This window comes from Giraffa tippelskirchi, chromosome 4 (assembly GCF_054371585.1).
Source record: "Giraffa tippelskirchi isolate mGirTip1 chromosome 4, T2T-mGirTip1v1.2.pri, whole genome shotgun sequence".
Classification (NCBI taxonomy): Eukaryota; Metazoa; Chordata; class Mammalia; order Artiodactyla; family Giraffidae; genus Giraffa; species Giraffa tippelskirchi.
Genome location: NC_137278.1, coordinates 167,328,794 through 167,352,431, shown reverse-complemented (window position 1 = coordinate 167,352,431; position 23,638 = coordinate 167,328,794). Strand labels below are relative to the sequence as shown.

The following is a 23,638-nucleotide window of genomic DNA, read 5'->3' as shown; positions in this document are numbered from 1 at the left end:
TGAGTGATAAGGAAATTATTGCATGTTGGGGAGGGGGGACCAGTGGAATGCTAGAGATGCTAAGGGTTTGGAATGAATGCTGTTCTACTTGCCATCCATCTTCAAATGCCTGAATCAAAATTCTCTAATATGCAAATTACTTTTACATACTTCACATTACATGAAGCACACTGAAATGCATGTGAAATTCATCTATTACTTAACTCTTGGGCTTCCCTGGTGGCTCAGATGATAAAAGAATCCGCCTGCAATGTGGGAGACCTGAGTCTGATCCCTAAATTGGGAAGATACCCTGGAGGAGGGCATGGCAATCTACTCCAATATTCTTGCCTGGAGAATGTCCATGGACAGAAGAGCCTGACAGTCTATAGTCCATGAAGTTGCAAAGAGTCAGACATGACTGAGCAACTAACCACAGCAGTTAACTCTTAAAAAGATCATATTTTCTTTGGTTTGGATAATTAACTAGGAATACACTTTCATTAACACTAGATTTTTCTTTATTTTAAATATCACATTATTCTCTTATGCTGATATCGACAAGCCTCTTGCAAAACTCCATGCTGGTTTTTCCACTAGTCTTTTCACTTCTGCGACTGCAAGTGAAAATTCTACTTCTTTCCATCCCTACTCCTCCTGTCCCTATCTTTGTGACACCAATTCCCAGGTTGTACCTTATGTCTGCATATCCTCTTTTCTGTAAATACACTAAATTCTATTTCTTTACTCAAAATAACTACTGAAGTCCCTGGAGTTTTTGCCATGGTTATCACTGATTCCTTTTCATCCTCCAGGTCTCAGAGAAGCCCCTTCTTGGACCACCTTATCTAAGTAGATTCCTTCTTTCATTATTCTCTTTCACTGTATCTTGTTATGATTTCTTTCAGAGAATCATAATCTGTAATTTCACATTTGTTTATAGACTTACATAGGCATTGTTTTCTCCATTCATCTATTACCTTCACAAGTTTAGAGGGCATATGTTTAATAAATGTTCAATAATTTTTAATGTAAATAAAACATAAAAAAGTGCTCAAATCGTAAGTGTACAGCTAGATAAACTTTCACAAAATGAGCACGTCCATATAACCAGCATGAAAACAAAGCAATGCCAGGACCGAGAACCTCAGAACTGCTCTCATGACCTCTTCAAATGATAGATCTCCAGCTCTTCAATTGTAATTCTAACAAATAACATCATAGGTGAGTGATTTTTGTTGTCATGAATTTTATATGAAGGGAATCATAAAATAGAGACTCTTTCTGCATCTGGTTGTGGGATTCATCCACTTTGCTCTGTGTAGTTGTAGTTTGTTAATTTTCATCACTTGAGATTAGTGTTATTTGAAGTGCTGGTCTGCACTGTTTGCCACTGACCAGCAATGCCATGAGTACAGAAGGTACACTGGAACATTTAGAAACTTTTCAAGCAGTTTGACATTGTGTGTAATACTGTATTATAAAAGAGTTCCATCCTGACATCTAGGGAAAACAATCTGTTTCCTCATAGCTAGGTTAGGAAATCACTGCTGAATATGAGTATATTATAATTCACATATCCATCCTACTCTTGCTGGACACTTGGGCTATACTGAAGAGTACTGCTATGGACATGTACATACTTTCTTACAGGTCATTTGGTACGCTGGGTCACATGCATAAGACACACTTTAGGAGGTTCCACAAAACAGTGTTTCAAAGTGTTTATACCAGCTTACACTTCTATCAGTGTGCTCTACAGCTGTGCCAACACTTGGTATTGTCAGCCTTTTAAATCTGCCATTCATTCGATAACCCTATATGCGAGACAGAATAAGAGACACAGATGCATAGAACAATTTTATGGACTCTGAGGGAGAAGGTGAGGGTGGGACGTTCTGGGAGAATAGCATTGAAACATGTATATTATCATATGTGAAACAGAACACCATTCCATGTTCGATGCATGAGACAAAGGCTCAGGGCCGGGGCAATGGGATGACCCAGAGGGATAGGATGGGGAGGGAGGTGGGTGGGGGGTCCAGGAAGGGGAACACATGTAAACCCATGGCTGATTCATGTCAATGTATGGCAAAAACTATTACAATATTGTAAAGTAATTAGCCCCCAACTAAAATAAATAAATTTATTAAAAAAAAAAAAATCTGCCATTCAGTGGATGTACTGGGGTTTTATTATGTATTTTCCTGATGACTGATAATGTTGAACACATTTTTTTCTTATGTCTATAAGTAATTTGTATAGCTCTTTTATGAGGTGCCTGTTCAAGCCTTTTGCATATTTTTCTATTGGGTTGATTGACACTGTTTGTAGAACTTCTTTAAAGCATTCTAGGTAGAGTACCTAATGCATATATGTATTACAAATATCATTTCCCATTTGGTAGCCTGCTTTTTTACCTTCTTCTCTTGACGAACTCATTTTAGTGAAAGCCAATTTGTCAACTTTTCCTTTGTGGTTTGATCTTTATTTTGTACTGTTTTAAAAATCTTTCGTATTTAAGAAATGTTTGATTTATTTAAAATAGAGTCATGAAGATAATCTTCTGCTTTCTTCCAAAAGCTTTTACTACTTTACCTTTTACATTTTTAAATCTCTTACCCATTACAAATTAATTTTTTCTGTATGGTATAAGGTAGAGATTTAAATTTATTTAGTTTTGGCTGTGCTGGGTCTTTGTTGCTACATGCGGGCTTTCGCTAGTTACAATGAGCAGGGGCTACGCTCTAGTTGTGGTGTGTGGGCTTCTCATTGCAGTGGCTTCTCTTGTTGTGAGCATGGCCTCTAGGCATAACACAGGCTCAATTGTTGTGGCTTGTTGGCTCCAGAGTGTGGGCTCAGGAGTTGTGGCTCACGGCTTAGTAGTCCCATGGCATGTGGAATCTTGCTAGCCGCTGCTGCTGCTGCTAAGTCGCTTCAGTCGTGTCCGACTCCGTGCGACCCCATAGACGGCAGCCCACCAGGCTCCGCCGTCCCTGGGATTCTCCAGGCAAGAACACTGGAGTGGGTTGCCATTTCCTTCTCCAATGCATGAAAGTGAAAAGTAAAAGTGAAGCTGCTCAGTCGGGTCCGACTCTTTGCGACCCCATCGACTGCAGCCTACCAGGCTCCTCTGTCCATGGGATTTTCCAGGCAAGAGTACTGGAGTGGGTTGCCATTGCGTTCTCCTGAATCTTGCTAGACCAGGGATCAAACCTGTGTCCCCTGAACTGGCAGGCAGATTCTTAACCATTGAACTACCAGGGAAATCCCTAAACTCATTTTTAATTGATTAAAAAAACCCACCTTTTCCCACTGCACTTCAGTGTTACTTGTATCATAACTCAGTTGACTATATATGTATATGCTTGTTTCTAGACTTTTTAGTTGGAGAAGGTGATGGCACCCTACTCCAGTACCCTTGCCTGGAAAATCCCATGGACGGAGGAGACTGGTAGGCTGCAGTCCATGGGGTCACTAAGAGTCAGACACGACTGAGCTACTTTACTTTGCCTTTCCCCTTTCATGCATTGGAGGAGGAAATGGCAACCCACTCCAGTGTTCTTGCCTGGAGAATCCCAGGGATGGGGGAGCCTGGTAGGCTGCCGTCTATGAGGTCGCACAGAGTCGGACACGACTGAAGTGACTTAGCAGTAGCAGACTTTTTACTCTACTATTAGTCTATGGCTCAATAAATATTTGTTGAATAAGAGCTATCATTAAAGATGTCTTACTTAACAAAGGTTAGAGTGGACATGATTTCCTACTATCGGTTATTCTGCTGGGTGACTTTACATAAATAAACTCTTTGATCTTCACTGTCCTCATTTGTCAAATGAGATTAATATTCCTCCTGTCTCATATAGATGCTTAAGGGTTAAATATAATTGCTCTTTACAAAACAGTATACAAACAACTTATAAACTGTCATTTACTTCTTCAAGAGCTTAGATTTAATATCTTTAGGGAATCAATATTTTCTCCTCTGTAATCCTACTATCTCCAAAGATTGATAAGGAAAAAAAATCCCTAAGACAAAGAGAGGAAGACGAAACAGAAAAGCAAGCAAGCTTGTTGGGACAGTGGAAATCAAAATGAGATAACACTAAAAGAGGGGTAGAAACTCATGAAACTCTCTGGAATCTTTTTTTGGTAGGGGGACCTTTTTATATAGGTTTTGCTTCTTATTTATAGATTCCACTACCATACCATTGCTTTTTTCTCCTATGCAATCTGTGGAATATTTTCATTTTTGTTTGGTAAAGGTATCAATATCTTCATACCTTGTCAATGAAATCTTTAACTGAACTAATCAAGACCTGAGAAAAAGTCTGAAAGGAGAATACTTCACACTAGTGAGTCCCAAACAGGCTATGTTATCCCAGGGTAGTTCTAATTAGTTCAAGAAGGTTTAGGAAACTGGTCCTATGAAAATTCAATTTCAGTTCTACAAAAAGTGAAACATAAATACATATGCACATACAAACATACACATGTACTCTTACCTGGAAATATAGCTATACCCTGGGTAGTATTTCACCCTGTATTTTACCCAGGCTATTTTTCAGTTATTTGTCCTTGTAAATTACATGTGTTCAAAGATCTCTGTCTGCTTATAGGCAAAGATTAAGTATTCTACCTCTACATCTTTTACAGCTAACATGGTGCTGGGCATAAAGTAATAAATGTTTTTTTGAATTAACTTACAAAGGGAAATATAAATGCTATAAAATAGACAGTGTGCTGTATCTTCAAAAAAGCTAGAATCTGCTCTCTAAACAATGTTATTAAATATTTTAGGTTTCTAGAAAAATTTTTTAATAGTTTTGAAAATTTTAAAGGTATCATAAACTTTCTCTCCTCCCTGTCACTTTGGGCTATTTCTCTTATATATTTCTGTTTATGCAGATTGCACAAACTGTATCACATTTTATTTTTCATAAAACAAATACTCACTAAACATTTACTCTGTGCTAGGTATATTGCTTAGCAGAAAGACTAAGACAGTAAGGTCAGACATACTTCCAAAGATCTAGAATACATGGCATATGTAGCATCTGTGTATTCTGAGGTAATTCTTTATTTTCAAACATACAGAAAATGTAGAGGAGAACAGTAAATAATATGACAAAACATTTATGTATCCATCTGTTCACATGTCTGATTTTCCTATTGTACTGTTAGTTCTCTGAGGGCAAAGATGCTTTATAATGCATATTGTGTACCTAATACGAAACTCTGCATATGTTGGGAACAAAATAAATGTTTGTTGAAAAAATGATTCAGTTAAAAGAGAGAAGCTTTATTTTTAATTAAATAATGTCATGTACTTTTTTCACATTTCCTTCAAAGTCTCTAAAATAATTATGGAATCAATCTCTTCTGTTACAATGTGACATTCCAGTTGACTCCTAAAGATACTCACTATCTTATCTCACTCAAACAGCATCCTTTAATACTCAGATACTTGTACTACTTCTCTGTTTGTACTTGGTTGTCTGGCTCTAACATGTGTGCTGGTCCTTGTATTTTTTCATTATATTGCACAATACCTAGGAAACACTGCAGAAGGGAACATGTGTTAAAAAGTAAGGGATCTCTAGAATAACATGCTTTCCTCGATGAGCCAAGAGATTTAGCAAAGTGTTAAAACAAGAAGACAGGATCATTTCCGTGAACTTTTCTAAAATTGACTTTGGGTCCTATAAAAGGAATCATTTGACCATTTGACCTTTTAAAATACACTACTATCAGGAAAGGGACAGAAAGAGACAGGGAGGAAGGTAAGGAGACAGATAGACACCACATGTGGAAATAAGGCTAGCTACATTTCCTAATGAATGGAAAAGAATCTCCAAATTAATCTACTAATGGCATTGGCTTCCAGGTAGGAATTTAACATTGAGGCATGAATCTAAAATGAACAAATCCCACTAATTTGCTAAACCTCAAGAAAAATTTAATTTGCTGTTTTTGTGAATTGTAAATGAACAGTCATAAAAATACCTACTGGAACAGTTAAAACCAAAACCAAATATCTGTATTTTTTGTGACAACTGAGTTGTAAAATAGGTCAAGATTTTAAAAAGTGAAATGCTCAGGTTTTGAAAGGTAGAAACTAGCACTGTTCTTCTGAAGGTCAATATTTGGTAATACATATACATTTAAATACATAAAAAAAAACCCTAAAGTTTTGAAAAATCCTTTGGCGCAGGAATTTCAGGAATTTATCTACAAAGATTTTGTAAGAAAATTCACTGTATTACTATTTAAAATAGCAAACAACTGCAAAAAACCCAAATTCTTACACATAGGGCATTTGTTAAAGGTTGATGGATCCTTATGAAGGAATACTTTTAAGTATTTTTACACATATACTTGTGAGTGTTCTCTCATAAGGGCTTCCCTGGTGGCTCAGCTGGTAAAGAAGCCTCCTGCAATGCGGGAGACCTAGGTTCAATCCCTGGGTTGGGAACATCCCCTGGAGAAGGGAAAGGCTACCCACTCCGGTTTTCTGGCCTGGAGAATTCGATGAACTGTATAGTCCACGGGGTCACAAAGAGTCGGACACGACTGAGCAACTTTCACTTTTGTTCTTTCATAAAGATTTATTATCTTTAACAAATTTGAGAAGAAAGTGGTTATTAAAAAATTTTTTTTGGGTGCAGAACTCTTTATATCCCAAATGAAGTCTAGTTACAACCTAAATTTAAAGAAAAATAACAATAGCAACAGCAACAATCAAAGGTGCTTTTTTTTAAAGAAAGGGTGGGAAACTGAAACACTGTCCACTCAACCTCAGAGGTCACTCCTAGGGACTTTATGGCTTCAAGGTACACATCATGTAATCTACTACTCTTCAAGAAGATTTATTGTGGAAAAGAAAGACAGCAAGATGATAAAATGATTGCATTTTTGTAAAAAAAAAAGTATATATATATATATGTTTATATATTATACAATGAAGAATGGTTGGAAAGATATACAGCAAAAAGCAAATAAGGCTTATCTCTGAGTGGTAGGTTTATAGGTAATTTGTACTTTCTTCTTGCTCATATGCTTTTTCCCTTAGATCTTTGCACTATTATTTAGCAAGTATTCCTTTTCAGAATAAGGAAAATATTATTTTTAAATCTGTATTTTAAAGTTGGATTCTTCCATACAGTCAGCTTTCCATATCCCTTTATTTCAGTTGGTATTTTAAAGTATTAACAATTCTTTAGATGATTGCTTACCTGGAGAAAGATGTCTTTAATCTGACAATCAAGGAGATATTAAAATTCAGGTAAATGAACTCTTCCTGACAAGAGGAAGAGTTTCATTGCACCCTTATTATAGATTTTCTTTATGCCAAGTTGTAGTGTGTTAGTCGCTCAGTTGTGTCCAACTCTGTGAGTTCATGGACTGTAGCCCACCAGGCTCCTCTGTCCATGGAATTCTCCAGGCAAGAATACTGGAGTGGGTTGCCAGTTATACATCCTCCTGCAGAGGATCTTCCTGACCCAGGGGTCAAACCCAGGTCTCCTGCATTGCAGGCGGCTTCTTTACTGTCTGAGCCACCAGGGAAGCCCAACTCAGTTTAGATGATCCCAATTTTGTTGGCCACATCCAAAGCATCATAGTCAAGTTGTAGACACCTCAATAAAAAGTACTCTATACTCTGATTTCTGTGTCTCTTCACATGCTGTTCAATTTCTGAGAAAGGTTTCCTCCCCTCATTCTTTAAAAGGCCAAATCATTCTCAGTCTTCAGATCTCAGCAGAGACTTTCAGAGGTCTTTTCTAACTATACTAAATATTCTCCATCACTGTACTGTTTCTCTCCTAGCACTTAACACAATTTAAATTATATATTTGTTTACTAATTATCTGTCTCACCAATAGAAATGAAGTTTGCAGAGACTATCTGTACTATTCGCCAATATATTTCACAATGCCTGGGTAATACCTGGCAATTGTTCATAAATATTTGTTGACTGACTGAATGACTGACTAAATGCTTGCTAAAATTTGAATTTAGAGACTTATAGAGACTCAAATGGTTTAAAATAACCTTTCCTATGCATGCATGCATGTGTGCAAATTCGCTTCAGTCGTGTCCAACTCTTTGCAACCCTATGGACTGTAGCCCACTAGTAGTCCATGGGATTCTCCAGGCAAGAATACTGGAGTGGGTTTCCATGCCCTCCTCCAGGGGATCTTCCTGACCCAGGTATCAAACCTGGGTCTCTTAAGTCTCCTGCATTGGCAGGTGGGTTCTTTACCACTAGCACCACCTGGGAAGCCCAACCTTTCCTATACTCTTGCCTAAATGGGTTGGCAAGACTCTGTTTTCAATACTGTTTACAACTTCTGATAACTTCAAAATATCCCAGAGGCATATTAACTAGGTACATTTTACAAAGGTTGTATCAAGTGATCCATGACTCACAAGGGGTTTGTTGAGATGTCCACTTCAGGACTACTGATCCTTTATCATGTATCTTTTGAAAAATAAACATTCTATAATACAGAGTATTTGCCACTTCAACATTTTCTAAAGCCTCTTCCAGCCCTGCTATTAATTATAATTGAAGCACACTAATTAGGGCTAATCTCAGTATAATGATATTTATTACACATCATTCCATACATATGCTGATGTGCAGCCACTGAACTATAAACCCTTTCTGTCAGGAATCTGAACGGGTGTGAGCTACTATTTTGGACACAATTTAAATAACAGGGACTCCAACAATGGCAAACCAACAGTCTCAGAAAAGCTCTTGCAACTAAATGGAGAACTTAAAAACACCAAAGCAAACAGTGTAAGAAAAATAACCAGAGAAGGTACCAAATAAGCATAGAGACATAACATTTTAAATACTTCCAAATATTTGGTTTCAAAGCACAAATGGAGCATGTGGGCTTTCTGCATCTTTTTCTGCCAAGTCCCAGGAAAAACTAACCATACTACAGTCATCTAAAACAGCTGTTAGGACTGATCTTCAAATATTTGGTTTCAAAATATAGACCTATTTGCACTTTAAAACTCAAGATGCCTGCATACTGCTACTATAGCACTGCACTGAGATAATCCTTTCAAAGTAGGGTGCTGGCAAAAACAGATCTTTATTCATGGTGAGAACTGCCTCAAATGGACATAGCAAAATGTTAACTTAAGTCATAAAGTCAACCGTCAAAAAAGATAATTTGCTCTGGCACCAAAATACGTTTTTTCTTTCTTTTCTTTTTTTAAGAAAGAGACTAAATTTTATGAGTTATTTAAGGTTAAAGAGAGAGGGTAAATGTGAAATGATAAGATTGTAGAAGCAAGGGAAAAGGTTTGTCCTCTTCATTGAAAATTGTTGACTTTCTTAAACTAATCTTCTTGTTTAGCATATTGTTCTTGTGGTACTCAAATATAAACTATCAAATCTGCCTCACTTTGGGTTGCTGGACGGTCCAAGCCACAGAAAAGAATTTTAGTCTAGAAATAAATCAAGTGGTTTAAAATAACCTTCCCATATTCTGGTGTAATTATACTGGTTTTCTAGGACTGTGTATCAGCATATATCCTAGCTGTATCCTACACTTCTGATAGTTATCTATTACTACATAGTAACACATCAGGAGACTGGTATGACAGGTGATAAACACAGTGTCTTTTACTCTTCTGAGCAGACATCCATTCTGACTGATTGATTTCAACTGGCCTAAATATCTTAGTGTTTCTTTAAAATAGCAGGCAATGAACATGCCTATACCTTTATGAATCATTGTTTTGTTTCCCATCAACTCTTATAATAATTTAAACCTTGTTTCTGAAAGAGGCACTTAAAAAAAAAAAAAAAAAGACACATGATAGTACAACTTGGAAAAGGAACTATACTTGGTATCTTACAAAACAGCAGTCCATCCTTATCCTATTCTGATGAGTGTCACACAGATGGAAAGAGTAAGAGTTACAAATGGTTAAGAAATGTATCCTGAGTCATATAACTGATTAATGAGGGAATTGGAAACTTCTTCCATTTCCCTGTTTAGCATTCCTCTGTTTCAGGCAGCTTTCAAACCAATGAAATTCCAAGCAGATGAGAATATTCTTCTTGACCTTACCTCTTTATGCACCTTCCAACTGTCTACCGTCACATTGAAGAGAGCTTTAAGGGCCTCAATGGCACAGTCTGTCTCCTGAGGTGAGAGAGGAGGTCCATTATGGTCTATGGCCGATTCATATTCATCGGTCCACTTGATGCTAAAGGCACTTTCCAAGATCTGGGTTAGCAGCGGTAGTCCTTGGAGCTCATAGCGCAATTGTGACCTGATGTCGGTGTGCAAGAGTGACAGGACGAAGAGCAAGCGCAAGTCAAAGCACTTAATGTCATTGATAAACTTTCGGTCCTTGCATTTCCTCAGGAGGTTACAAAGCTTTGCAGCAAGGTTAAGTTCCAGACTGAGCTGCTGTGCCATCTGACTGTTGAACACTATGTTACAAAGACATTTTAATGACTCCACAATAACTGGGAACTCTGACACCTTCTCCAAAGAATCATCCGACTCATTTAGCTTGGCTAGTCGCAGCAGTATCTGCATATTTTCCTTGGTTGTTACAGGAACTAAAACCTTTTTGTCTCTGGAGAGAATGCGGAGAACTTCCAGGCAGGACACTTGACATGTTGTTGGGATGTCCTTTAAAAGGACTTTAAATATGCCTTCACAGAGTTTCTGAAAAACAAGAATAAGTATGAAAAATATGGTTATTTGGCTTACGTGATTTAAAATGGACTGTTTCTCTATTAATGTATTAAATTGCAGTTCAAGATCTGGCTAGAAAAGATTTTTACTTTTTTAAAGTCATAGAATGTTAGAACTGAAAGAGACCTTATATTTGGTGCAGTTCTTTCACTTTACAGATTTGGAAATTGAGGGCCAAAAAGGTTAAGCTACTTGAATGAGGCCACAATGAATTAGTGGGGTAGCAACAGTAGAGTATGGGTTTCCTAACTTCTAGCCTAATATTCTTAGTTTAAAAGAGAATTAGTGACTTTATACAGATGAGTTTCAAATATCTTATATAAGTTTGTTCTCAAGAATTTTTAATATCAGACTACATATACTATGAGAATGGAAGGTAATCGTCTGAATCATAGCTATTCCCCTCCTGGAAATAAAAATTAATGCCTTGAGAACTGGTTCACATTTGGCCACAAGTATAGGCTCTTATAAAAAGACTTAAAGAAGCCTTCATTTATGCCCAGTTTCAGCATTGCTAATGTCTTCCGAATTTATAGTACTATGGGCAATAGTCCCATGTTATATAAACCTTAGAACTCTCTTTAGCTAATATGTAATAACATTTAATTATCAAATGACCCCAGAGAAGATCTGCTGACAACATTGCTAACAATTATTCCAAGTATTGGGTTCCAAAGAGGGCTCAGCTAGCATATATGCTTCCTTTCAGTCAATTGCAAAAAGGTGCCCCTCTCCATGCTAACTGCAGAAAGTGTTCTTACTGGGTGGTCAAATTACCAAAAAAGCCCTCTTCCTCCGCGCAGCCCTGTGCCAGGACACATGGCTTGGGAAGCTCAGAGTGTGGGCAGGATCTTAGCTTTCCTTTGTTCTCTTGGAGTGTGTGTGAAGGTGTGAAGTTGCTCAGTCGTGTCTGACTCTTTGCGACCCCATGGACTGTAGCCTACCAGGTTCCTCCATCCATGGGATTTTCCAAGCAAGAATATTGGAGTGGGTTGCCATTTCCTTCTCCAGGAGATCTTCCCTACCCAGGGATTGAACCTGGGTCTCCCACATTGTAGGCAGACGCTTTACCGTCTGAGCCACCAGGGAAGCTCAAGAAACCATGGAGTTGGAGTAGGGCACAGATTACACAAATATACTAGTAGTCCTGGTTCCAAATCTTGCTACCACTGTCTCAGAAACAATTCTTTATTTGGACCCAAAGTGTACTCTATATTGAATTTTTTGAAAAAGTTTTTCTGTCATTGCCAAATTTAAGAACCACTGATAATTCTCTTAAAAGTCAATGTCCAGTTTTCTTCTCCATAAACTGCAGATCTGGGTCTCTGAACCTCAAACCTTATATGAGGAACAGCAGGTATAACCATTCTACTGCCAACCATTTCTATACCCGTTACATTTTGTAAAAACAAAAGCAACAACAACTATGACCAATACAAGGTTCTACAAAGTTTCTGTTACTCTGTCATCAGACTTTAACTAAAAGAGGCTATCTGTAGGTCAAGAATTATGATCTTGGCAGAAATTTTAGGCCATGTGCATCTTCTCAGTACATCTGAGTCAAACAGCTATGGAAATGTCAATTTTAAATGTACTATGTTCTCTAGATGGAGGTGGAAAGGAAATTAACCTAGCAAGCTAAAAAAACTTCACTACATTGTTAACTCTATCCCTTAACATGCCTGATAACTAGAAAGGACTTCCACTTAATATTTTAATATCATCATAAAAGCACTTTTTTTCATGAATGCTGTTTTGGGATAGAGGAAAGTATAATATGCCCATTATTAAAAATATATAAAATAGGAAAATTTCTCCAATTTCAGATTTTTCACATCCAAGACAAAGAAAAAAAATATCTTTTACACACTGTTTCCTACGTGCTATATTCCTGGGTAGTGGAGTTAAGTAACCTTTGCTCCCATATAATTTTACCCAAGAAGGAATTATCTACATTCCTATTTAAGAAATACATAATAAATAAGGTATTATAAAATATTATATATGTGAATTTGGAGTTCTACATATCTAATAAAACACAGAAATCTTTAGTTCTTTTCTTTCTAAATCAAAAACAACAATAAAATCTCCTCCCCCTGCTCCAAATCTGTGGGTAGGAATGACTTCTTTCTTCCTCCACTGTCAGATTCAAGAAAGAAAAAGAGCAAAGTATGAATACAAATAGCCAAGGCTATAAACCAAATGGACTGTTAAAACTCTGGGACATAAGAAGGCTACATAAAAGAGATTAGAGAGGCCTGCAAAATTTATAGTTAAAAACTGCCTCACCTAAAGGCTTCCAGAAAATCCACAACGGAGACTATTTCAAGCATAGTTTTCAATCAGTTGTTTTTAGACATGTCATTTCTCATCATAGACTTGCCTCACATGACAACTGTTAGGTAGCTTTTTGTTATAATGTCTCTTGAAAAGTAATACCACTTCTTGGACAATGAACCCCTCCCTTTTTTGTATTACAACTTAAAAAAAATCAAAGACGTACTCAAAATATAAGAAGTGATATTTAACAGACACATTCATTGCTCTACTCAATGTGATAGTTTCTATTTAGAGAATATTATAAAGAAAAATTAAACCATGTACCTCATTCGGATGAATCAGAAGTTTTTCTTTGCATATGAACACCAAGCAAGAACACTGAAGGGGTAGCATTCCTTATGATTCCCCCATCTGTTGAGTGCATGCACGACTTCTGTTTCAAAGGTGCTCTTGTTTCTTTATTTTGCCTTAATGGTATTTTCCTGTGCTATAACTATTTTTTTTTCAGTTGATTTTACTCCTCCTAAAACATGCTTTGCTCTCTTCAAATGCTTTCATAGCTCTCTGTTGCCCACAGAATGCAGCTGAAATAAGCTCAGTGTCCCCTTTCCTATATCTCTGTCACACACATACATCCTCCCTTTTCTTTCCTTTCCAAGTGCTCCAAACGGACTCCCAGTCCCCTGACAATATGTCCTGAACCTTCTCCCACTATTACCTCAGCATGGCCTACCCTGTCCCCATTTCCACCAGTCAGGACCCCACTCTTTTTCTAAGGTTTAATTTGAAGACTGAGGGGTCTAGAAGATTCCCCAGCCGCTCCCTCTGCTCTCCTTCTATACAGCCCTTAGTTTCAACAAGCACTTAGTTCCTTATAGAGTGAGATGTTGGAGCATCTCACTCCTTCTCCAGTCTCCTTGAGAACACAGGCTGTTTCATCTGTATCCCACTGGCAGGCCCAAGTGTGCTGTAGCTGTTTTTAAGTGCAAGATACCCACACACGCCCAAAGATAACCTGCTTTAAAGTTTACTACCTGACTCTCCAGCCCCTTCCAAAGAATAATCCCTTTGTATTCCTCCACCACCAGCCACCTCTCACTATCAAGTCTTCTCTTCCTCTTTTTGCAAGTACAATAAATCATCATTACATAACATTTTAAGTACAAACTGTTTTTACTAACTTTCTAAGTATTATTTGTACAAACTTGTTATCACTGTTCAACTGATAAATTTTTTAATCTGAAAACTATTTTGGTATCTTAGATAACCATGAAACAATTTTTTTTCCATTAAAATTGATGGAAATATCTTCTGTTTTAAAATCTTTTCACTAAGAGGTAAGGTTTTCAGGAATGAACTAAAGTCATAAAGCAAAGCTTAGGTATGCTCATAAAGTATAATTACTTCAGAAAGGCTGACAAAAAAACCCTTTTAAAATGCTCATTAGGTTGCAGTGCGCGTGCTCAGTCGTGTCAGATTCTTTGCAACCCCATGGACTGTAACAGTATTATCCTAGCAAGAACACTGAAGAGGGTTGCCATTTCCTTCTCCAGGGGATGTTCACAACCCAGGGATCAAATTCACATCTTCTGTATTGGCAGGTGGATTCTTTACCACTGAGCCACCTGGGAACCCACCACTAGCTTAGTAGCCATGGCTATTTCCATAAAGTTAGACTACAAGACCCAGCAGCAGAGACTCAAGATTGAGATTCTCAACGTTAATACCAGGTATTGTCAAAAAATTTTTGGTAGCTTGCTCCCGAATGGAAACCCTAGAGTATACTATAGTAATGGTTTTCAAACTTAAGCATGCATCATAATCTCTTAAAGAATTATTTGTTGTTGTTAATTTTATTGAAGTAGAGTTGATTTAGTCTTGTGTTAATATCTACAGTACAGCAAAGTGATTCAGTTATACATATATATGTATATATTCTTTTGCATATTCTCTTCCATATGGCTTATCACAGGATACTGACCATAGGTCTCTGTGCCGCATAACAGGACCTTGTTGTTTATCCATCCATATATAATAGTTTGTCCCAAACTCTCAGTCCTTTGCTTTCCTACTCACCCTCCTCTATGGCGAACCACAAGTCTGTTCTCTATGTCTGAGTCTGTTTGTTTCATAGATATGTTCACTTGTGTCATATTTTAGATTTCACATATAAGTGATAACATATGGTATTTGTCATTCTCTTTCGGACTTATTTCACTTAGTATCATAATCTCTAGGTGAGGATTGTTGAAACAGAGATTGAATCAGAGTTTCTGATTTAGTCAGTCTGGAATGAGGCCAGAATTGGGACTCTTAATAAGTTCCCAGTTGATGCTGTTGCTGTCAGTTCAGGAGCCACACTCTAGGAACCAATGAACTACAACTAACAATGGACTGATATAACTTGGATGTTGGGGACCAGGGGTTAACTGAGAGTAACTGACCAGATAAGCACAGAAAAGTAGGCAGAGCTGAAAGCCATTAGCACAAACACCTTAACTTCTCCTCAACTGTCCTAAAGACATATCAGGGTGGCAGGAATAGGGATGGGATGTCATTATCTGGTCACATTACTTTTCGCAAATGTTAAAAATCACTTGAGGTGTAAAGTGTATTACTTGTTTAAGATCAGTGGTCCTGGGCCTGAAACTTGTTCCACTTATCATAGACTCCAGAACTAGAACAGTGTTGTGATTAAGAGCAGGGCTTCTGGATTTAAATTTGTGTTTAAAGGCTGATTCTACTGTCTTCTAATGGTGTGACCTTGGAAAGTTACTAAATGACATCACATATGTAGAGTACTTAGAACAGTGCTTGGAAAGCATTAAGTGTTCAGTACTGGTTATCATTTATATATTGTTATAAGGTAAAAATCTCAAATCTTCAGCTTAGCATTTATGATCCTCCAGCCTGCTTTTTGAGTCTTCTCTTTCATACTGCTCCCCTATCAAACCCTCCTCTCTAATTATATTTCTTTCAAATTATTTCATGTAGAGTTGTTTTTTTTTTGCTTTCTTGCCATCTCCCTTCTATATGCATCAGTCCTTCTCCTTCTTCGACTATTTAAGTTTTATCCATTCTCCAAAACTAAGCTTAAAATTAACTTTTGATATAAAGTTTTTTTTTTTTCCTTACTACTTCAGCCCCCAACTTTCTTCCTCTCCAAGGAACGCCCATACCAAAATTTGTAGCAATCATTGGTATTTAGTTAATTCTTCCTGTTTTTTTTATGAGTTTGCCTCAGCTACTAAAAGCTCTCTGAAGGTAGAAAGGACATCTTTCTTTTATAAGAGAAGAAAATGTACTGTAGAGGCTTTTAAATCAGAAAAACCTGGATTTAACAGCCAGCTTTACCACTATGATTCAGACATTTTTTTACTTCTGTGAGCCTCATTTTCTCATTTGTAAAATGGGAATAATATCACTTACATCTCAGAGGGCTGTTGTGAAAGAGTCTTTGGGACATAACAAGCACTTTTTGAACTGTGACTATTATTATGTTTTATTTCTTCATAATCTTTGCAGCCCTCAGCAGAGCAACAAGAACACAATAAGCACCCAACAAATAAACTGACTAGACTAAGAAGTTCCCTGAATTTAAAGCATTAGTAGAAGTCAACTAATGTTGTCCAGATAGTTGCCCGTTCTAAGAAGCAATGGGAGAATCAGTAAAGGCTGTTCTTGTGATTGTACTGGTAAGATGGTTTGCCCTATGGTGTAAAAACGTCTTTTTATATGAGAAGCAAAAATTATGTGTCTTCATATAAAGTTCTCTTTTCTGAAGAGTTTAAATTCCTTATACATGTTCTTTAAAATGTAAAATGCATTAAACTATCAAAGAAAATAGAAAAGAAATTTATAATTATACTATGTAGTATTAACATATTTTATATGCAGTGGACAGAAGGATTTTATCATTAGTCAATCTGCTTGAGTATCAGTAACAAGCACATTACTTCAGCCTACAGAATCACAATCATCATGTGTAAATAATTTTGTTTCCTGTCTTTTAAATTTACTTTTTCCACACTGCTATAGAGTCCTTATAAACATAATTTTAATTTGAAAGTGAAAGTCACTCAGTCATGTCCGACTCTTTGAGAACCCATGGACTATACAGTCCATGGAATTCTTGAGCCTAGAATACTGGAGTGGGTAGCCTTTCCCTTCTCCAGGGTATCTTCCCAACCCAGGGATCGAACCCAGGTCTGCTGCATTGCAGGAGGATTCTTTACCAGCTGAGCCACAAGGGAAGCCCAAGAATACTGGAGTGGGTAGCCTATCCTCTCTCCAGAAATTTTAATTTGATGCAATATTAAATATGACTCCTGTTTTCAACAGGTGTTTAGCATGAAATATAGAAGAGTTCAGGAAAACCAGTGGACTTAGTATCAGAAGGGATGACTTCATAATTTTAATAATAATAGTAACACTGTTTGCTTATGTGCTTTATATTTTACAAAAAACTTTCATATACATTCCTCAATCTAAGGAATGCTTACTGAACACTGACTATATGATTCTTTAAATGACTACCTAAGAACACTTAACTAAGAAGTAGAAGGCCAGGACTCAATCCAGATCATCTGACTCCAGTGTGATTTCCACTTAAGTCCATGATCATACTATGCTATCTCTCATTTAACTGTGACCCTCAGCATGCCATTTTATTAGATTGTCTTCTTTCTCTATATCGTGCATCAAGGCTCTTTTAGGCAACCTTCTTTCAGCTCCAGAATGCTAAGCTTTTCACTATCAATCTGTAAAACCAGGATTAGCTTTGACTTCAACTATGAAACAAGCGAAACAGGCTATGACATGTATATGAGCATTCAAATAATGAATCTATCATGATTTATATGCTGTCCTAAAAGTTGATTTCTAAAAATATTTTTAAAAGAGAAAAGTCAAGTTTTATATACAAAGAAAATGTCTTTGCTTATAATATAGACATCATAGTTAGTCTATTATACTCTGGCAATCCCAAAGAGGTAGTAAGAAAATACTTTTGAGACAAATATTACTACTCAAAAGTGTCTGCAGATTGGTGCCAGTTCACAAACTGTTTGTTGTCCAACCATCCCTGGTAGCTCAGCTGGTAAAGAATCCACCTGCAATGCAGGAGACCCCGGTTCGACTCCTGGGTTGAGAAGTTCTGCTGGAGAAGGGATAGGCTACCCACTCCAGTATTCTTAGACCTCCCTGGTGGCTCAGATGGTAAAGAATCCACCCGCAATGTGGAAGACCTGGGTTTGATTCCTGGGTTGGGAAGATCCCCTGAAGGATGGCATGGCAACCCACTCCAGTATTCTTGCCTGGAGATCCTCATGGACAGAGGAACGTGGTGGGCTACAGTCCATGGGGTCACAGAGTCAGACACAACTGAGTGACTAAGCACATAAAAAGTTGAGAATATGTATTCGGAAACCTTTATAGTGATTTGACTTTGCTATCCAAGCATGTAATTATTTCTTGCATGATTCATTTTTATTATACTTTCAGAACTACTGGTCTATTACAAATTAGAGGAAAATTAAGAAACAGATAAGCAAAAAACTTGGTCCTTCATCACAAATAATATGAAAGCACTGTTCTTAAGAACGCATTTTATCCCGTATAAGTTTTCTTCAAATATATAATGAAGGCAGTAATATTAACTCAGATCCCAGAGTAATGAGGAAATACTATAAAGCCTCATAAACAGACTTTGTTTTTGTTGCTTAGTCGCTAAATCGTGCCCAACTCTTTTACGGCCCCATAGACTGTAGCCCGCCAGGCTCCTCTCTCTGTCCATGGAATTTGTCGGGTAAGAATACTAGAGTGGGTTGCCATTTCCTTCTCCAGGGGATCTTCTGGACCCAGGGACTGAACCCACGTTTTCTCCTTGGCAGGTGGGTTCTTTACCACTGAGCCACCAGGGAACTTATTAAGACTTTAATTATTAGGCATTGTGGTAAAAAGTGATAGAAGTCCATCAAAATCCATCCTCCCTTTCTTAAACAGTAAGAGAACTGTGGCAAGTTTCATGGCTGCCTGGTTACACTACACTCCTCAGCTCTTCTTCAGGGCCCTATGACTGAACTCTGCCAATGGAATGTATGAGGATACATTGTATGCCCTTTTCAGGTTTGGGTCATTACAATAGTGGGCATGCCTTCTCCCCTTTCTTGTCCCCTTCTGCAGCCCAGAACCTGGAAGTGGCAGCCCAGTATAGGCTGAGACAATGTTCAATGGCAAAGATATGACTTGACAAACCTGTAAAGAGGCTAGGTCACTGAATTAACACATGGAGCAGAGCTAGTCACCTGCATGGTTGATCACCCATGACCTGTTATTTGGAAAGGTAATAAATGCCCATATTCCTTAAATCACTTCTTCCTTGGGGGCCTCTTTGTTGCAACAACTTGGCTTTACATTTAAATAAGAATATACCTTTGAAATACAATGTCCCAATCATGCCCCATATAGAACCTCTTATACCATCATTCCATAAGTAACAGAAATGATATTGTACTTCCCTGGTGGCTCAGATGGTAAGGAATCTGCCTGTAATTCAGGAGACGTGGGTTCAATCCCTGGGTTGGATGGTAAGGAATCTGCCTGTAATTCAGGAGACATGGGTTCGATCCCTGGGTTGGGAAGATCCCTTGGAGAAGGGAATGGCTACCCACTCCTTCTTGCCTGGACAGAGAAGCCTGGTGGGCTATAGTCCATGCAGTCGCAAAGAGTCAGACATGACTGAGCAATTAACATTTTCAATGACTAAGCAACTACTCTATATCTAATAACAAGACTCAGACCAACTTGGCCTGGTTGTGCCATGGTTGGTTTGTATATTCATTTCTTCATCTATTTATCCATTCATTAACAATTCACCAAATGTCTGTTTACTAAATTCAAGATAAAATGGGAATGATAGTATCTACTTCATAGGGCTATTGGGGGAATTAAATAAGATAATATGTATATGCTGCCTTAGAATAAAATACTCAACAAATGTTATTTACCACTATAACTATAATGTATATGCCATAATAGAGAATTTGAGTTGCCAAGTCAGAGAGACTTCACTTTGCTATTTTATTACCTGTGAGATCTGGGCAAGTTATTTGTTTTTTTCTGAGCATAAGGTTCATTACATGTGAAATGGGGATAATACCCTATATATTACAGTATTGCTTATTAAATGAGAGGATGGTACACAGGAAGAGACAAAATTGTACATTTCTAAGAACAAGACCTCTAAAAATGGGCCAATGACTGAACAACCAAATTAAAAATGTAATGGCAGTGAACAGAGAAGTGAACACTGCAAAAGACAAGGACTAAACTAATGTCTGTTTTATTTATAAGAAACAGGAAAATGCAATAACTTTCCAGTTCAACTTGGAAAGAGGGGCAGAGTACATACACAGCAGAGGCAGTGAGTTCAACTTGGCAGTAACCCTATGATAACTACAGGCCAGAAAACAGTCGAAGAGCCAAACAAAATGAGTATAATTTCCAGAATCAGAATATTAAGAGTTATAAAGGGCTATAATGACTACTTAACATCAATAAACACTAGCAGTGCAAAAGGTTCTATTAAAAAAATGGGTTTTGTTAAAGAATAAATCTAGGAAACTTTTAAGGCTTATTAAAATATTAAAGATTCTCAGATGAACTATGGAAAAGAAACATGTTTTTTAAGCTGATACTTCCTTTATTTATTTGACCATAGAATCCTTTTAGAAAATAATACCTAATAACATATTCAGGATTGTGTGTGTGTGCTCAGTCATGTCCAACTCTGAGACCCTATGGATTGTAGCCCACCAGGCTCCTCTGTCCATGGGATTCTCCAGGTAAGAACAATGGTGTAGGTGGCCATGGCCTCCTCCAGGGGATCTTCCCAACCCAAGAATGTAACCTGTATCTCCTGCATTGCAGGTGGATTCTTTACCCACTGAGCCAACTAGGAAGCCCATATTCAGGATCGGGGATTTATTTTATAGATAATGAAAACTGACTCCCAAGGAAGCTGAATGATTTGCTTAAGTAGCACAGAAAGCTACAATGGAAAAGGGGACTAAGATTATTATTTGACTCCCAGTCCTACTCTCTTTTCATTCTACTGGTATCTGGTGACAAAATAAATAAAAAATGAGTGTTAAAACATTCAAAGCAATTCTGGGATAAGCTAGGTCTGTGAAAGGAATTACTGAGGACTGATTTTTTTTCTCCTTAAACAGACAAGTCCTTAAACATGGTTCTTCTTCTTATTTACTGTTTCTGGTCTTCTATTGTGTGTTGAAATACCTATCCATTCTCCTTAATAAGAATTAAATACTTTCTCTTTAATGAGTGGATTCCCCATCCCACTTCCACCTTCTTGTCCATTATGTCTGCAATGTTAGCCACATGCCTGATTTATGCTCTCACTGCAATCAACCAGTGTTCCTATAGTGATGGGATAGGACCATGTTCTTAAAATAGGCACATTCATCTGGGAGATTTGGCACAGTGCCAGAGATACTTAAAGTCACAGGACAATCCTTGTGTATCCTCCTTAACTACCATTTTACTAAAAGATTTATCAAGGGTGGGAGCAGGGAAGTGTTTCTACATGAAAATAAACAAATGTGTTACAACTCACAATACAAAAAGTCACATGAATTTTTAAGATAAAAATTCAAATGCGAAACAATTTTGTAGTTACAGCAAAGTCCCTTGAATGATGCCTCCCTGGCTTCTCAGGGTTATGCCTACACTCTTCTCTGATGGATGTCACTGGATATATATTCCACAGAGATCTAATTTTAGTTCTTAACTGGAGCTGAAGGTCAGCCACCTAAATCTGATAGTTCTAAACTTTTGCCCTCTGTGCACAGCAATGTGTGTGTGTGTGCACGCGTGCACACACACACATGTGTATGCAGAAGACAGAAACAGATGTATTAAATTCTAAAGTAAGCTTATTATAATCAATAGTTGGAACAATGCTGTCATTGCCAGAAGACAGACCTATTAAAAAATAGTATTTTACAAAAACATTAAACAATTAATGACTTACTGCCAGGATTCTACACTGCGCTTCTAAGAAAGGTTAGAGAGGATTCTGGAGGTCAAATTTGAAATCTCTTTATAAAAAGTGAAAGATGAGATTTTCTAAATAAATGCCCATGAAGCTGGTTTCAATTACATTTAGTTTAATATGATATGATATCTATACACTTTTGGGGTTTTTTTCCTACTTTTACTATGGGAGGCAATAGTAATTATCACTTTTTAGTTAATGGATACTGTCCTTGTGAATGAAGTTTTTATCTCACTTCCTTAATTTCATCTTTAGCTCTCCTTCTTGCACATGTACATTTTTTTTCAGTAATACAATCCTTCTGGCTATGCTCTGTATCATGGTGATCCTGCCAAAAGACTGAGAGTTCATAGTAACAACAATTATGTAAGTTTGGCTCAAGTTTCTTTGCTAATTAGCAATCCTGAGAAAGACATGATGCATCATCAAGAGTTCATTAACAGATGGGAAAAATAGCTTAGGTGTAAATGAAAACTTAAAAACCAATCAGCTGCCTTTCCCTTCTTGACTGAGGGCAGAAATGGGCATGTCAAAACTTTCAATTTCTCTTTAAATACAGTACCAGCCAACTCTGGTTTTCTTACTACTTAAGCAAGAGTCTTTATTTTTCAGAAAATGCTCTTCTTCACTACCTATGCAAAACATATTTTAGTATTTTAATATACTGCCAGATACAGGAGCATTATCATTTGTTGCATTTTAGTTTGCCAAATAAGGCAACATTATCACATTTAATCTTTACTGAGTTCTCAGCCAAGTCATAATTTGATTATGTAAAAGTACACTAACAAAGCTGGAAGATGTACATTCCATCACAACATATACTCTATATCTTGGTGGCTGGTACAGAGTCTCATCCACTGGATCTCTACAGCTTTTTGTCTTTTTCAGTGTATCAAAATGTTACCTATATAAAGTTTCTCTGGAATTTGTCTCCAACGTCATCTACTCCACAACGCTCAGCTCTTCACTCTGAAATACTCTATCTCTAAATCCCTAGATCTCAGCTGTAGTAGCCCAGGCCTCTATAGAAGATAATCAGGGGCTCTGATGGTAAGTTGAAGTTATGGACTAAATATTTGTATCCCCATTAAATTCATATGTTGATGTTCTAACCCCAGTGTGATGGTATTTAGAGATGGGGCTTTGAGAAGGTTATTAAGGTGAGATGGGGTCATGAAGGAGAGGCCTTGGTCTTATAGGAATAATATCTTTTTACAAGAGACTCATTCCCCACTCGCTTCCTTCTCTCACAAAGAGGAGGTCAAATGAGTATACAGTCAGACAGCAGGTGACTATAAGCCAAGAGAAGAGGTCTCAGAAGGAAATCTACCTTACCAACACCTTGATTTTGGACTTCTAGCCTCCAAAACTGTGAGGCATAAATTTGTTTTGCTTATGCAACTCAGTTTTTGGTATTTTGTCATGGTAGCACGAGCAGACTAGGACAGCCAAGAATAAGGACAAGAGTAAAGTTGGGATTGACTTCCCTGGTGGCTCAGACGGTAAAGCATCTGCCTACAATGCCAGAGACCTAGGTTCAATCCCTGGGTCAGGAAGATCCCCT

At 37.5% G+C, this 23,638-nt stretch overlaps 1 protein-coding gene and 1 non-coding gene across 10 annotated transcripts in view; both read right to left on the bottom strand.

Annotated features, from left to right (window-relative positions):
* Positions 1–23,638, bottom strand: part of RIC8B (RIC8 guanine nucleotide exchange factor B) — a 105,439-nt gene that overhangs the window by 55,353 nt on the left and 26,448 nt on the right. For all 9 annotated transcript variants that reach the window (XR_014082327.1, XR_014082325.1, XR_014082326.1 and 6 more), the window contains one exon: positions 10,077–10,685. Coding sequence is in view for 6 of the 9 variants with exons in the window: in XM_081591319.1 (XP_081447445.1) it covers positions 10,077–10,685 (609 nt within the window). In the remaining 3 variants the exon portion in view is untranslated. The remainder of the gene's footprint in view (positions 1–10,076; positions 10,686–23,638) is intronic.
* Positions 11,733–11,804, bottom strand: TRNAC-ACA (transfer RNA cysteine (anticodon ACA)). Its single transcript has one exon. It is a non-coding gene; the product is annotated as a tRNA-Cys (tRNA).